The 18,199-nt window shown below is 42.0% G+C and overlaps 1 protein-coding gene and 1 long non-coding RNA gene across 4 annotated transcripts in view; one reads left to right on the forward strand and one right to left on the reverse strand.

The window, feature by feature from the left end:
* Positions 1–4,209, reverse strand: part of LOC123750016 (uncharacterized) — a 23,906-nt gene extending 19,697 nt beyond the window's left edge. The window contains exon 1 of one of the 3 annotated variants that reach the window (XR_011229070.1): positions 3,954–4,209. This is a non-coding gene — a long non-coding RNA (uncharacterized lncRNA). The remainder of the gene's footprint in view (positions 1–3,953) is intronic. The other 2 variants (XR_011229065.1, XR_011229071.1) reach the window with 2 other exon arrangements.
* A 5,886-nt stretch (positions 4,210–10,095) lies between these two features.
* Positions 10,096–11,246, forward strand: LOC123748092 (uncharacterized). The gene has a single exon (XM_045730288.2). It carries the CDS (start codon positions 10,239–10,241, stop codon positions 10,878–10,880), a length of 642 nt encoding a protein of 213 aa, XP_045586244.2. The 5' UTR covers positions 10,096–10,238; the 3' UTR covers positions 10,881–11,246.
* Positions 11,247–18,199: the final 6,953 nt, after the last annotated feature.

An 18,199-nucleotide genomic window follows, 5' to 3' on the forward strand; every position in this document is an offset into this window, starting at 1 on the left:
TTCTTGCTTGCCTTTTCACCAAGTTCCTTATGTGATAGTTTCAAGGTATATTCTCATGAAATAAATGACTCTAGCAGCAGGCTTCAGATGAGATCAGGTAGGATAACAGCTCTTGCTTGCAGTTTCACTAGGTACATCATTTGACAGCAATTATGAACCCCTAGTCTTAGTTAAAAAAAAAAGAGGGAAGAGAGCATAAGAAAACGGCAAGAAAGGTACAGACTACAAGAAAGGGGGTAAGAAAGCGTGTATGAAAGTTGGAGAAAAAGGCAAGAGAGAGAAAGAGAGAGAGAGAGAGAGAGAGAGAGAGAGAGAGAGAGAGAGAGAGAGAGAGAGAGAGAGAGAGAGAGAGAGAGAGAGAGAGAGAGAGAGAGAGAGAGAGAGAGAGAGAGAGAAGAGAGAGTAGGAGAAGAGGGCAAGAAAGAGGGAAGAGAGTAGGAGGCGGATGAGCGATAAGATGGCAGGATGAGAGCAGCAAGGGAGATGGAAGGTATTGAATCCGACATTTCCCTAAGCCGGCGGCCCACTCGTCATCTCTACAACCTCACGTCCATCAGGCAGGGGGGGTAGGGGACCCCCCCCCCCCCCCCACAGCGCTGGTGAGGGAGGGTATAGTGGGAGGGGCAAAATAGATGGGGGGGGGGGAGAGAACGAATGGGTTGGTGAGGGGCCCCACATAGCTAAGGGGAGAATGGGTGATTGGGTACAACCCAACAGCAGGGAGGAAATGGGTGAGTGGGTAGAATCACTCCGATTGCTCTATCATTAACGATAAAAATACACTAATAATTCAACTTAAATTCCAATATGAATAGTAAATAATTTACAAAATGTAAAAATAAAAATCATTACAATAATATATATATATATATATATATATATATATATATATATATATATATATATATATATATATATATATATATATATATATATATATATATATATATATATATATGTCGTACCTAATAGCCAGAACGCACTTCTCAGCCTACTATTCAAGGCCCGATTTGCCTAATAAGCCAAGTTTTCATGAATTAATGTTTTTTCGTCTACCTAACCTACCTAACCTAACCTAACCTAGCTTTTTTTGGCTACCTAACCTAACCTTACCTATAAATATAGGTTAGGTTAGGTTAGGTAGGGTTGGTTAGGTTCGGTCATATATCTACGTTAATTTTAACTCCAATAAAAAAAAATTGACCTCATACATAGAGAAAAGGGTTGCTTTATAATTTCATAAGAAAAAAATTATAGTAAATATATTAATTCAGGAAAACTTGGCTTATTAGGCAAATCGGGCCTTGAATAGTAGGCTGAGAAGTGAGTTCTGGCTACTAGGTACGACATATATATATATATTTTCGAGAGCAACTCACACACAAAATTGCAACTGCACGCAATAATTAAGGTGTGAGAAGGAGGCACCTCTAGTTTCCTACCTCATATCCCCTCATCTCTCTAAATTCCGGGTACTCATTCTCCCTCATCTCTGCAATCTCCTCATATCTCTAATTCCCATCTGTTATATACCATAGCTCAGGAATAATAGGGAAGTAGGGGGGGGGCCTAAGACAAGCCGCCGGTTTCCTGGCCTTATCCAGGCCACTAGAGATTGTGTCACTCAGGTAAATTCAGGTAAATTCCTTCCAATCACCGGCTCTCTCCTCCCTCAAGTCTATTGCTCTAATCAACTTTTTGTCTATTATTAGAAGTAAATCTCAAATTTAAACACATATCATTGGTTATAACAAACATATAATTACCCTTCATGTAAAAAATGTTCTTCAAACTCTACTAAAAAACGAAATATTCTCATAATTTAAATAAACAATTATAACAACAGTAAATTACAAACATTAGATGATCCAAATAACAATAATAATCGGTAATAAATTAATTTTTTGTAAACACTAAAGAAGGAAGAAAACGAGTCGACTGAAAGCCTGGCATCGCCTGGGGGGTGGGTGGGAGGGGGGGACTACGTTCCAATAATGTAGCCAAGAAACGAGAGTTTTATATCGACCATAAATACCGCCAACTTCAGACAGAATATATATTTCGCTTTATGCTATACATTGGAGCACACAGCAGCTCTTCCTCGGCGAGGAGGAACTCCAACGACGAGAGCCACTGCCAGTCATAAGGTAATTTCCACTGGGGGAAAAAAACGGGAGTTTATTTTATTTGAGTTCCTCCTTAAGTGCCATTCTTCAGCGTTTTATTCTGCTCTATTGTTTATTTATGGTTTTAAGAACTATGTCTCCTGTGTGGAGGTCTTTACTGGAGACCAAGGGGGGGGGGGAAGGGGAGGGAGGTAGATAAGAAGTTTCGATGTGTCTAATTCGTTATCAATAAGGCTTTTAAGACACAACCGCCAGCGGGTGGCTGTTTGATTGGCTCATTTAATTTTATGTAAAATTAAACAAGTGTATTTGTTGGTTGTACTTGTTGGTTGGTTAGTAAAGTATTATGGTGATCTTAGTAACGACCCTCTAGACGTTGATAGGTCCTAAGTCCAACACTACACCACGTAATGCCTTAATAACGGGTCTCGCACAAAACAAACTAAAAGCAACTTTTGAGGAACAATGTAAATTACTGTGTTTTAAACATCTTAAATTTATCCACAGCTTACGTCGCCACTCGCAAAGATATATACCTCTGCAGGAAGCTTTAACAAATATATACTAGAGCCTACATTTTCAATACATACATACATACATACAGTATATACATACATATATATATATCACTAAGAACTTTAAATGTCCCAACCAGGATTCAAACCCACGACGTTCTAGGTTCCTCCAAATCACAGTAGGGTGTACGTTTGGGGGTCATCCTGGACGTCCTGGGTTCGAATCCTTGCGTGTTCTTGCAGCCTTTGTCACACACATACACTACAGGAGGCCGTGGCTGAGTGGACAACGCTTGGGACTCTTAATCTCAGGGTCCGGGTTCGATCCCGGACGCCGGCGGAAACAAATGGGCAGAGTTTCTTTCAACCTGATGCACCTGTTACCTAGCAGTAAATAGGTACCTGGGAGTTAGACAGCTGCTACGGACTGCTTCCTGGGTGTATGAGTGTGGCACTAGGCACGGGTCCACTACCTATCACAGGATGAGTATGGGGTCCACTACCTATCACAGAATGAGTATGGGGGCCACTACCTATCACAGGATGAGTATGGGGTCCACTACCTATCACAGGATGAGTTTGGGGTTCACTACCTATCACAGGATGAGTTTGGGGTCCACCACCGCTCACGGGATGAGTATGGGGTCCACTACCGCTCACGGGATGAGTATGGGGTCCACTACCGCTCACGGGATGACTATGGGGTCCACCACCGCTCACGGGATGAGTATGGGGTCCACCACCGCTCACGGGATGAGTATGGGGTCCACTACTGCTCACGGGATGAGTATGGGGTCCACCACCGCTCACGGGATGAGTATGGGGTCCACTACCGCTCACAGGATGAGTATGGGGTCCACTACCGCTCACGGGATGAGTATGGGGGTCCACTACCGTTCACAGGAGGGGAATGGCAAGTATACTAAACTAACCAAAGCTGCCGTCGAGCTGGTTAGTTAGAAATTTCTGATCTAGACCTTGTGTGTTAGGTGGTGAAAGGTCATCCTGATTGGCAATAGATGGGTGGATGGTAGGCTGTTGTTTGTAGGTGGGTGAGTGGGTGATGGCCTGCAGGTGGGTGGCAGACATAATGATATCTCAAAATAGTGATAATATTTACATAATCTTGTAAATATTATCAAATATCAAGTAACGTATACAAAACGCCAATCAATCACTATTACACGTAACATAACTAGTTATGGAGGTATAGATCAAGTTATGCTAAACAATAACTTTCATTTTTGTGACAGAATAATGAAATAATGAAATGAATAATGAAACTGAATAATGAAATAATAAACAGGCCTACCATTTGTCCAGGCATCCATGTACATTAGTTTCTGAACCATTATAATGCTTCTGTTTTCATTTCAACACCTCACTACATCCGTGGCTGGAGACACACACACACACACACACACACACACTTGAGAGGCGGGGCCTAAGAGCCGCAGCTGCACCCGCCCCTCCAGATGTAAAAACACAAGCCCCCAGAGAGAGAGTTGGATTCGATGACCAACGACACACAGCAAGTTTCAAGAAACTGACACACGTTCGGGAGTGAGTAGGCTATATACTCCACATATACGTATTGCGGTGAACGCGGCTAAACTTAACGCGAAACGTTTTGGCTCAATGTTTGAATCAACAGGGGGAGGGAGTAGGACGGGGGTGGGGTTCGTGTACGCATCCACGAACACGAACCTTTACGTACATAATTTTATAGTTTTTCCAAACGAATAATAATCATTTCCTTACACCATTATCACTATATCTTCTTATATAACGTGTGTATGAATGCAAGATGGGCAGCAAAACGTCGTTTTTAACATTAAAGAAGAGTCTGGAAGTGTCTTAAATTATTATATGATCTGGCACCTGCCGCTGTGAGGCAACGAGCCGGCTGTTGCCACACGCGGCCGGCTGCTCTATCCGTCAGTACAACGATACAAGGCATTTATGCCACACTGTCATTTATTGTGCGCCCCATACCCGTCTCGTGGGTGGAAAGGGGTTCTAAATGAACTATGGGCTTCAGCAACTGAATGAACCCCATAGTTCATTTAGCTAGGCAAGTAAATTTGTTCAATACATGCATACATACATATATAAGGAAGGAGTATTGTGTACAAAATACAGTGAATGTAGAGCGTTGTATAGAGCCCGAGGTGGGTGGATGTTGAATCAACACGTGGCGTCAGTGTCACATGTTTAACAGTGTTTTTATATAATGTTATATAATATTATACAAAAATGTTTTGATATAATTTTATATAATGTCCCAATACTGCATTTAAAACTCTGAATAATGGCATTATATTGCCTTAAAGCTGTAACTAATGCCTTTATTTTGCCTTAAATCTGTATATTTTTCCAACAATAAGTTTGCATGTTCCTCAAATATCAAACACTTGACACGTCTGATTCCAGTTTCGACTTCCAGTAGCTTTTCAGGTTACCATCGACGGCGTCCGTGCTGTACAAAACGTTCCGTATACGTTCTGTCTCTCTGAGACTAGAACATATCTGCTGGTTTACCCCGTGACGGAGCGTCCAGGCCAAGGAAACTTTTCCCGTATCCTTGTTGACCAGATCACACACTAGAAGGTGAAGAGACGACGACGTTCCGGTCCGTCCTGGACCATTCTCAAGTCGACTGTGATCGTATCCTTGTTTCAGACGTTCTTGTTTCCGCATGTATTTTTGTTTTAGGGGTCATTATTTTCCGTTTCAGGTGTCTTTGTTCCAGAAGATATTCCTGCTTCAGAGAGAGAGGGAGAGGGAGGGAGAGAGAGAGAGAGAGAGACAGACAGAGAGACAGAGAGAGAGAGAGAGAGAGAGAGAGAGCGAGCGAGCGAGCGAGAGAGAGAGAGAGAAAGAGAGAAAGAGAGAGAGAGAGAGAGAGAGAGAGAGAGAGAGAGAGAGAGAGAGAGAGAGAGAGAGAGAGAGAGAGAGAGAGAGAGAGAGAGAGAGAGAGAGAGAGAGAGAGAGAGAGAGAGAGAGAGAGAGAGAGAGAGAGAGAGAGAGAGAGAGAGAGAGAGAGAGAGAGAGAGAGAGAGAGATACACATCTTTAACAGTCTGCCAAAAGCGGTTGATCGCGGTTTTCGTAACAAACGAACATGTGCCCGCTGAGTGACGCTCACTCCTTCATACGTATTTGGGTCCAGAGATAACCGTTCGTGCATACGTATCGTGACCAAAAATAACCGTTCGTGCATACGTATCGTGACCAAAAATAACCGTTCGTGCATACGTATTGCATAATAAGACAACCGTTCGTGCATACGTATTGCAATAATGGTTTTTTTGGTGTTCAGACGTTTCGCGCTCAGAGACGCTCTGTCGTATACAGATAATAAACATGTTTTAAACTGAGTTTCGTTTAATTTTAGCCAGCGCTAATTTCAAGGATTCTGAATTCTTCCCTGGTTACTACATACGACATTTTCAATCATTGTTTCACCTGTTAACTTTCTCTTGCGTCTATATAAAACTTAATGAATGCATTGCAATCATTCTGAGCTACCTATGTGCTTTAATATACCTATGTAACTGTTATCATTTTTATAAATTTGCAAGTATTTACCTACTTATAAGTTTCTTAGATTAAGGACCTGCCCGAAACGCTGCGCGTTCTAGTGACTTTACAAGAATGTAATTACTATGCTATGTATCCTCACAATCCCAATGTACCTTCTTGTATATAAATAAAAAAATAAATAAATAAATAAAAGTGGGTGTTGGGGTTAAGGCCTGTCTACTTCTGGAGGGTTATTAAAGCCACCATAATTTTTTTTACTGATCAACTAGTAATTATACTTCAGTCCTGAACATGAAGTAAACTCTCAGTGTACAGTATACACACCAAGAAGCGGGTTATATACACGTCTCGGTGTATATATCGTCACATCTAATCATCAACGACGTTTTCATTTGATGGTGTATTTTAATGTTGTCAAAGGTTCACTTTGTAATGTGAAACAAAGTTCGTTCACATTACCTTCTTGAAACATTACCTTCGTTCACAAAGGTAATGTTGTTCACTTTTATAGAACAGCTTTTATTTATAATGACTATAAACGTTTAGCTTGGCGACGCTGATCATAAAATATTAACATACAGAGCAAGTACTGTTGTCACCTCTTATTATGAACATTGTAATTATTTCCCGTTTAGGTATACGGAAGGCTGTGAGTTATCAAGGTTTTTATCAAGGAATGTCTATTATCAACGTATGTCTATTAGGCTTTCCCCAGGTGTCTGTATGCTAACTACTGATGACTACTACCCCAAATTGCAGGCCACAACAGTTGCCTAACTCCCAGGTACATATTTACTGCTAGGTTAAGAGAGGTATCGGATGAAAGGAAACGTGCCTAACGCCTCTGCCCCGTCCTGGGATCGAACCCAGGATCAAAGCCAAGGATGTAGACTTCTGCTTCCCAGAGCTACAGCCCCCGCTCCTGTGCCAGGTAAGTCCACCAAGGGCTCACCATAGCCCGTGCTACTTGCCCCGTTCATGTGCCAGGTAAGTTACGGGCTCACCATAGCCCGTGTTACTTGGAACTTGTTCCGAGTAGCTGAATCTATAACAGCAACAACAACCGCTCCTGGGCCAGGTAAGTCCACTACGGGCTCACCATAGCCCGTGCTACTAGGAACATTTTGTTCCGAGTGGCTGAATCTAAAACCACAACAACGTCGACTCCTGCGCCACGAAATGCACGGGAACGTAAGGTAAATCCCCGAAAATTACCTAAGCGCGGCCGTGGCCTGAATGATGTGAGAGAGTGGGTACATCCCGGCCAATCAGGAGAATTATGTCTAGATAAATCAATCAAGAAATACTGTATGCAAAGCGTTTCATAGAATTTGTCACCGAAATCACGCGTAGAAACATATTATCCCAGCAGTAGGAAAAAACCGGGGTGTTGGACCAACCGGGCTGTGGTGGGTATGTGGGCCTGCGGGGAGCTCTAAGCAACAGCCTGGTGGACCAAACTTTCACAAGTCAAGCCTGGCCTCGGGCCGGGCTTCGGGAGTTGAAGAACTCCCAGAACCCCATCAACCAGGTATCAAGTACTTGTTGTTGTTTTTTCCACATACGATTTCCCACTCCGTCAAAAATGCAACTGTTTTGCTTCAGGCAACGTACGATCCCAAGCAACCCGCCTAACAATTCGACGCCAATGCATGGGAAATGTTAGATTTACAGTGATTTATTTTTATTTAGTGATTTTAGTGTGATTTAATGATTTAGTGATTTAATGATTTAGTGATTTAGTGATTTAGTGATTTAATGATTTAGTGATTTAATGATTTAGTGATTTAATGATTTAATGATTTAGTGATTTAGTGATTTAGTGATTTAGATTTTTTATTTTGATTAGTGATTTATTTTTTACTAATATTTCGCATTTTTAACGGATTGGTCAATTCCGTATAAACTGCGAAGTATTAGGTGTGAGGACTGAGGATGTTCTTATCTTCCATTATGTTTGTTTCAACACTCAAATAAAGATGATTTAAGTGATTTTATCATAGCAAATTACAATGCTAGCCTTATATATATATATACATTTCGAGGGGTCTCATTGTATAGCTGGCTTCATTCTCGACTCGCACTCGAGGATCCCGGCAAGGACAGAAATGCTTGGACACATTTCCTTTCACCTAATGCGCCTATTTACCTAGCCGTAAATAGGTACCATTGAGTTAGACAACTGTTTTGAGGGGATATATCCTGGGAAGGTTCGACCTAAGGAAGAGGGTGGGGGGGGGGGAGGTTCCTTGATACATGCCTAAAGTGCATGTGTAAAGAGGCTTTTCTGTCTTCGACAAAACGAATGAATGTCTTACCTTCTGTGGGCAGTGTTAGAGAGCTGCTACACTACATATACACTACATATAGTAAGTATACGACTCACTATATGTAGTGTATATGTTTACGACTCACCATATAGCTATGGTGTAGTCGTAAGTATCAAAGAAAATGTTCATAGGTAATGCTTAAGTAGAGAAGGTAAAAGGTCTCCTTTTCTCATCAGGAGAAAGCACTAGGCCATTACGACTACATCTAGCCCTTTGAAGGGACACGGGAATAGGAATTTAGGATAGGACGGAGGGAAGGGATGGTCACCAACCACTTGGAACACAAGGTTGCTAACAAGACGCATAACCAAATTAATTTTTTTCAACAGCCTGAGACGTGCGTATAAACAGGCTTCAAGAGATCCGAGTTTTGGTGTTCTAGTGAGATGTCGGGTGCTCTAGAAAACCCTCACGTTCTCCAGTATGACCTCATGCTGTAGTGAGACCCCCAGGTCGAGCTCTATTGAGACCCCACGTGCTATAGTGAGACTCTACGTGCGCTCTATTGAGACCCCACGTGCTATAGTGAGACTCTACGTGCGCTCTATTGAGACCCCACGTGCTATAGTGAGACTTTACGTGCACTCTATTGAGACCCCACGTGCTATAGTGAGACTCTACGTGCGCTCTATTGAGACCCCACGTGCTATAGTGAGACTCTACGTACGCTCTATTGAGACTACACGTATATAGTCTATATATATATATATATATATATATATATATATATATGTATATATATATATATATATATATATATATATATATATATATACATATATGAACACGTTGTACTGAACGGGATGAGAATCACTTGTACTACCTCATCCCCTTTGTGTGTATTTATATCTAAATAAACTTATTTCAATTTCACCACTTGTACTGACCTCTACAGGTCTTACCATCATAACATCAGCTGCAAGGACGCTCTCAAGTCTTTTATATTTTGTAAATTATGTATGTTATTTTTTTATAAAGGAATATCATTTTAATCTTTTAATTGATATTTTGATTTTTATAAATCTTCTTAATTTTTGTATTTGTAGCTAATTATTAGGCAAAGTGATTTTGTTTATGTTTAGAATGCATGAATGTTTGTTTGTAATGATCATATAAACCGTTTCTCTTGTATGTACTCACCTAGTTGTGCTTGCGGGGGTTGAGCTTCAGCTCTTTGGGTGCACTTGTCAACTCTCGATCAAGTGATGTAAAGGTTCCTGAACCTACTGGGTTCTTATCATATCTACATTTGAAACTGTGTATGGAGTCAGCCTCCAAGCACAGTTTCAATTGTAGACTAACAAATTCCATCTGTTAACTACTCTGACACTGAAAGTATAAGTGTGTGTGTGTGTGTGTGTGTGTGTGTGTGTGTGTGTGTGTGTGTGTGTGTGTGTGTGTGTGTGTGTGTGTGTGTGTGTGTGTGTGTGTGTGTGTATGTGTGTGTGTGTGTGTTAACCTCAGGCGACGCAATAACGGTTTCAGATGAAAATAATTCCCACAGTAACGATAAGAGTAAGGAGTGGATGAACGCGTCCACACCAGGTCTGGAAGATGTATTGCTGAACGTATGAAGCTCGGGATATATATACAGCCGCCCCTTCCCAGCCGCTCCTCACACTGGGCCCGGGAGTGTCCGCCGCCTCGCTCGCGGTACCTCTCTTCACCGGCTGGTTTTGTTGACATTTTGCTACCTCTTGCCACTTTTCATCTTGGCCCAACATGCTAATACAGAAGGGTCTCAAGTCCCTCATACCAGGCGTGGCAACAGTGGACACCATGGACGCCATCGTGGGACACGCTCTCTCCTATCAGAAGATGTTTGAGCGCAAGACATCACCCTGGGAAATGGAATTGTGGCGAGAAGGAGAGTTGGAAAACTTCATCGTGGACCTGAAGAAAGTCGATCGCCTGTACCACATCTATAACTGTGACGATGATGTTACAGGCAGCGAGTACGAGCTGCTGGTCCGCATGGAGCACAACGATCAACACGTCTTCGTCGAACTGATAGCCGGGTGCGACTTTACCGGCTTCGACTGCGACGGAGGGGGCGAGATCTACGTCAGCTTCAACGCCAACCTCTTCTTCAAGACCGTTGGGACGCGATACGACGAGGACCTCATCTACCAGTCGCTAATAGAGGACGAGTATCGCGTCGAGGGAAGAACTCCTTACGACCGGTGTTCCGTCGCTTCCTGGCACAACGCCCCGACGCTTAAGTTCCTCTGCCACCTCACCGTAAGTGACAACAAGCATCAACTCAGACACTACCCAGACGTCCTACCTAAAGTGCTCACAGATAGCTTGAACGAGTTCATCGGCATCAAAGACGCAATAGAAGACTATGATAACTGGGACTGAACGCTCATTACCCAACCACTTGGGCTGGACGGTAGAGCGACGGTGTTCCTTTCATACAGATCGGCGTTCAATTCCCGACCGCCCAAGTGGTTGGGCGACCAATCCTTCCCTTCGTCCCATCCCAGATCCTTATCCTGACCCCTTCCAAGTGCTATATGGTAGTAATGGTTTGGCGCTTTTCCCTGATTCTATTATTTATATCACCAAAACACTTAATTTATTCTTCAATTCATATGATTCATCATCAAGCTAACTAGCTGAAAAGCATCAGCTAGTCCCTCTATATGTATATACAGTGTACGCTCTAGTCGGTAAATATAATATTAAATCACTCATTGTTATAAATACATAAAAACTTTGATTTATTATTCAACTTTTATTTATCCAACTGAAATATTCACAACACCTGAAGTTCTTACATATTTGTTGTTTGCATAACTCAATTTTGTATTTTACTAAGTAAACAATCAATAGAATACAACTAGTGTTTACAGAAGGAAATATTTCAGCTAAAGGAAAATCTGCGAAGTTCCCTTGTGAACGTACCGATATTACAGTTGAAATATCAGTACTTTGTATCTTGGAGCAGCCTTAATACAGACAGACAGGGCGAAACGTATGGGCAAGTCTCCTTACACCCATTACCTCTGTTCACCCAGCAGTGATTAGGAACCAGGGTGTTAGTCGACTGTTGTGGGTGGCATCCTGGGGGGATGGTCAAATGCTGCCTATATCCCAGGTATATCCCAGGTATACTCGAATTTCTCACAAACGCCACAAGGTCCACTGTAAAGAGTGGGACCAGAAGGTCCCAGATTCCAAAAAGGGGGTTCAAGCCCGAGGTCAAAGAGCAGGTTCACGCCCAAACAAAGTAACTACTAGACTAACATAGCAGAAATAATTAACATATATATAATAGTAATTTAAATGAAATTGAAGAATTTACCGAGTCAGATGAGAGAGAGAGAGAGAGAGGGAGGGAGAGAGAGAGAGGGAGAGAGAGAGAGAGGGAGAGGGAGAGGGAGAGAGAGAGAGAGAGAGAGAGAGAGAGAGAGAGAGAGAGAGAGAGAGAGAGAGAGAGAGAGAGAGAGAGAGAGAGAGAGAGAGAGAGAGAGAGAGAGAGAGAGAGAGAGAGAGCACACATACATACATACATACATACATACATACATACATACATACATACATACATACATACACACACACACACACACACACACACACACACACACACACACACTAATAACACTCCTATTAAGAGGAAATATAAAGCTTAAAATAACAAGAGTAATAAGAGAAAACCAAGAGCCAGCTGGAAATCCCCCATAATAAGGGAAGTTACGCTGCCATTGTTATTTTCGTGCCACAAGATGGCACCGGAAGCGGAGACGGTGCCAACAGCCGGATCACCTCATCGCGGGTCACCAACTACCACACACTAGTTACCTGCGTCGGCAGGTACATTACCTTAAGGTTCTGGGGCCAGATTCACGAAAGCACTTACGAACCTGTACATCTTTTCTCAATCTTTGGCGGCTTTGTTTCCAATTATTAAACAGTTAATGAGCTCCGAAGCACCAGCAGGCTGTTTATAACAATAACAACAGTTGATTGGCAAGTTTTCATGCTTGTAAACTGTTTGATAAATGTAACCAAAGCCGTCAAAGATTGAGGAAAGATGTACACGTTCGTAAGTGCATTCGTGAATCTGGCTCCTGACTTGGGCCGGCGTTGTTTCTGCCCGTTGTTGGAATGGTTACTGTGACTGTTGGTTTTTTCTGAGGTTACCGTGTCAAGTCTTGACTGCCAGGATGACTGGTGCTAAAGTGACGTTACATATACTAGCTGAGTAGTGACGTCACCCACACACACACACACGGGGTGACGCCACGTTGCACATTCACACTAGTGACAAATCACTCTTCGTCACACGCACAGTAGCCAGTAGCATGATGTCACACTCACCAGCATCACTAGTAATGACATGATGTCACACTCACCAGCATCACTAGTAATGACATGATGTCACACTCACCAGCATCACTAGTAATGACATGATGTCACACTCACCAGCATCACTAGTAATGACATGATGTCACACTCACCAGCATCACTAGTAATGACATGATGTCACACTCACCAGCATCACTAGTAATGACATGATGTCACACTCACCAGCATCACCAGTAATGACATGATGTCACACTCACCAGCATCACCAACCAGCAGCTGTGTGACGTCCCCCCCCCCCCACCACCGGCTGGGACCCTGAGCCGGATGGTGTACAACAGTCTGGGCTTGCCACGTGCCTCGCCACCCGCTGCCAGACGTATAATTCACAAATGCCAGTTGGTAGGCCTATATCGAGGTCCATCAAGCCAACGACTCTGCCTGTTTTCTCTCTATTTCCCACTACGTACGAAATACGACTGTTGTACTACTAAGGAGCGAGCAAACCCAAGCAACCTTCCTAACTTATCGACGCCGATGCATAGAAAATGTCAATATTTCCGTGCGTTAATTTGTAGTAATAATTCGTATTTTTAACGGAAACGTGCCCAAACGTTTCGTTTGGCGAGGGAACTGTGTCCGGGATATTCCGGATGTGAGCGATATGATGTATGGAGGAGCGGCCAGGCCGGCCACTCGTCACGTGACGGGTAGGACGGGCACTCGTCACGTGACGGCCTCTGACCTAATAACACGTCGCAATTTTGACGTATACCTAAAGCAAAAAAACTGACGTACTCTCATTCATTAGTGTATTTCATTCACTAAAGTAATAACATTACGTCATTAGTGAATGAACTAATGTTTACAATGTTAATTACAATTTTCACATTAAGAAAGGAAAAAAACCCAGAATGAAACTGGAACTAATAGTTTATTTTCAGTTTCACTGTTTGTTTCACTTACATCCTGAGGACTCGTGTTCAGTGAGATCCAGCATATTAAAGATTAAGATGAGATGAGACATGACTCCCTTTAAGAGCATATATAACCTTCTTATCAAATCATAACAACAATCCCGATCGGTGTGGGCCGATCTAACTATAGCGAGGATGTTGTTTTTATAGATTCAGCCACTCGAAACAAAAGTCCCAAGTAGCACGGGCTATGGCGATCCCGTAGTGGACTTGTGTGGGCCGATCTAACTATAGCGAGGATGTTGTTTTAATAGATTCAGCCACTCGAAACAAAAGTCCCAAGTAGCACGGGCTATGGCGATCCCGTAGTGGACTTGAAACAGCGAGGAACACGTGAATTTCGCGAGCGTCGACAAGGACGCAGCAGCGCCTTTCGCCGATATGATTTAAGAGCGCATGGCCAGAGGGAGGCACTTATAAGGTCGACAACTTGTGCGGTTCCTCACCGCCGTCTCAGCGTCGCCAACTTTACGGTTGGGGAGATTTGTATTCGGTTGGTCGTCGAGTTAAGGGGAAATTAAGGTATTTCTTCCAAAAGGTCTTCGTTTAATTGAAGTCTTTCATTACTCGGAGCAGGAGAGCTCAGCACATTCAAAATCTATTTATACACTAAACAATTTTGTTTATTAATGGCTTTCTTGACAATGTATTATTCCCAACAATCATCTAAAAGTAATTTTTATAAAAAAAAAAAATTGTTCTTGAAATTTGATAACAAAAAAAGTATTCCACAAAAAAATTAATATCCACTGTATATATATACAAAAAAAAATAATGTACGAGGACTTTTCAATTGGTCATTAAACATCAATCGTTAAACCCATATGTCAAATGATGTTTTTTTTTTACCCAAAAATACCCGTACGAAACTGATCGTGTTCTTCTCGTCGGACTGTGGCGCCTAATTCCAGATAATTATAAACGAAGAGCCATTAAATCAGACTGGAGGCAGACAGACCCCTTGGTCATAACCCGTTTCCTCTTGGCAGGGTGAGATTAATTGTTACTGATAGCCTCTAAATCTTGTATTCATAAATCATCGTATACCCACTTCTTGCGCAGACACTAGTAAATACGATCCCACATAGGGCAGTTAACACATTAATGTACTACATAGACACCAAATCCAAAGCACCATGAATTTTTTTTTTGTCTTCTGTAATGAATGGTGTTTCGGCGAAGAACCGTACATTAAATGGGTGATATTTACCTGTGCGTAGTAGTACCTACAGCTCATTTGCACCTTCAACGCCCGGGGGAGACTAATTACAAGAGGCGAGGCGGCTACCTGCAAACACATGATGTCGGACCAAGGCCTGAAGCGTACTAATGACTCACGCGACGCTCTGGGAACCACTGGCTACCAGTCCCTGTGGTCGTAAACCACCTTCCTCACACCATGCCCTAGAAGCCACCCCATCTTCTACCTTGTTCGCTCCCCACGCTCGTAAAACACTGGGGCAGGAAGAGCAAATGAGTATCATTCGGATTTACACTTTGATTAAGGAAGAAAATTATTTCTAATGGGGTGAAAATTGATCTAATTGAGTGCAAATTGTAGCCTTTCTGACGGTGGTGTCTCATCCTGGGTTAGAAGAGTTACTGGTGGCGCAGTGAGGGATGTTCTGGCGACGTCTTGCGACCAGCACGTTTTTTGGTGCTGGGGTTAAGCTGTCCCCCAACCTCTGGAGTCCACGGGTCGTCGTAACCCTTAAATCCACAACAACATCCTCTGGAAGCGATGAGTCACAATAACGAGGCTAACGTATGTTGACCAGACCACACACTAGAAGGTGAAGGGACGACGACGTTTCGGTCCGTTCTGAACCATTCTCAAGTCGACGACCGAAACGTCCCTTCACCTTCTAGTGTGTGATCTAGTCAACATCCTCTGGAAGGTTATTAAGGCCACCACAATAGCTTATTGTCCAACCAGCATAAATACTTTCGTCGTGAACATGGCTTGAAATTAAATACAACTTTCAGTGTATATATATACACCTGGAAACCGGGACACCTCTCAAGTGTATACATCCCTCAGGTCATGGTGTTAGGATTAAGGTCTGTCAACCACATGAGGGTTATTAAGGCCGTTGGACCAGCTTACTGTCCAACCAGCCATATTATACTTTAATAACAACACAAAGACCAGGACAAAAGTAAGCTGTCGGTGTTTATACAAAGAGAAATAGAGTGAATCACTTGCGATACATAAACCATTTTTGGTTGTCAAATTATGAGCGCCACTGAAATAGTTGGGTTGCCTAGGTTAGGTTAGGTTCGTACGATTACGGTTAGACGAAACCGCTTTACATTTGACGCTGGTCAAACCCTGACACCATCCAGCTCAGGAAAACAAAATGGTCTTGGTGTGGGCTTCATCAGGGCGATGCCCACATGAAGACAATACATGAAGACAATACATGAAGACAACAACATGAACACAACATGAAGATAACACATGAACACAACAACAACAAGATAACAACATTGGCAAGACATGAGGAACTGACAAAATACCCCGATGTCTTTTGAGAATCTAAACAGACACTTCTGAATAGTATCCTTCAAGGTACAACTGTTGTTGTTGTTTAAGATTTGCTACTTGGAACAAAAAGCTCCAAGTAGCACGGGCTATGGTGATCCCGTGCTACTTAGCCAAGTGATACCTAAACGAATCCCCATGGTTTTGTATTTATATATTTTTCGTTTATTTATAATTTTATTTTGACAAAGATTACTCAGCATCTCATTTTTTTCTTCATAATAGAACTGTTGCTAACTTTATTTTGCACTGTCATAATTTGCAAGAAATAAAATTTACTCTTTGTGCTGGTTCACTCCTTTGTTTTCATGAAGTTTTGTCTTCTTCACTGATTACACATTTATTATTAATCTACCTAAACAATCTACATATTTATAGCCAATCTACCTGTGCAAATTACGCATTATTAGCTATTTGATCTATATTAGTTACTCATAGCTAGTTAACCTGCATTAATTACTCATTAACAGTCATTCAACCTGTGTTAATTATACATGAATTACTGACTTACATGTTAATCATACATTAACAGCTAATCTACCAGTGTCAATTATACATTAATTGATAATTTACTTGTCAATTATACATTTATAAGTTAATCCACCAGTGTTAATTACACTTAAATAATAAATTTATACATTCATTACACATTTATAGCTAATCAACCTGTGTTAATAATACGTTTGTATGTAGCCAAGCTGCGTTAATTACAACTCTTGCTTATATATCTTCTCTCAGAATCGGTGGATTGTTATTAAATTCTGATTAATAACAAAATAATTGTCCATTGTAATTAAGGTACTGATCAACGATAATTTAAAAAGAAAATGTAATTATTTATTATGTTACAGGAAACAGAATACCTGAAAAGTGTAAAAGAATCGTTGAAAACTAACCAAAAGAAGAAGACAGGTCCAATAAATATGTATTTTGTATTGTTAATTTGCTCAGAGAGAAGATTTCCGGCAGCTATGGTCAGTAACATCCCCAGCTGGTAATATTGATCTAAATAAACACAGTCTGGCATCGAATAAAGAAAGCTAGGCAAGCATCAATAATTTCAGTGGTTACCATTGCCTCAGTAGAGGTTAATACACACATACACACACACACACACACACACACACACACACACACACACACACACACACACACACACACACACACACACACACAAAAGACATCAAGGCGAGGCCCATCCAGCAGGCGTCCAGACTGTCTGTCCAGGCTAGTGGTCAGCGCCCACAGCCTGGAACGTCCAATTTTCCAGAGGCGCACCGCTGTCGACTTTCTCTGACGCGGGTCCCAGACGAGTCGGAGTTCTGCACCAGCGGCGCGCCCGGGTCGCCTTCCCGGGGCGGGTGGTTCCCCCACCTGTATATGTATATGTGTGTGTATATATATATATATATATATATATATATATATATATATATATATATATATATATATATATATATATATATATATATATATAAACATACCCGTAGTGTTGACGAACACAGAGTTACAGCCCCGCTCCTGTGTCAGGTAAGTCCACTACGGGCTCACCATAGCCCGTGCTACTTGGAACTTTTTGTTCCCAGTAGCTGAATCTTAAACAACAACAGCAACAATTGACGAACATGTGTGTATTTTTAATTTGTGCTATTAGCTCTTGGACCCCGCCTTTCTAACCGTCGGTTTTGTCTTAGGTACTGACTTCGACATATTTTTTTCGATGTGATGTCTATTATAAGTATTTTTTTTGTGACGTACATCCCTAGGATGCAGTCCGTAGCAGCTGTCTAACTCTCAGTTACCTATTTACTGCTAAGTAAACAGGCACGTCAGGGTGAAAGACACTC

This window comes from Procambarus clarkii, chromosome 1 (assembly GCF_040958095.1).
Source record: "Procambarus clarkii isolate CNS0578487 chromosome 1, FALCON_Pclarkii_2.0, whole genome shotgun sequence".
NCBI lineage: Eukaryota > Metazoa > Arthropoda > Malacostraca > Decapoda > Cambaridae > Procambarus > Procambarus clarkii.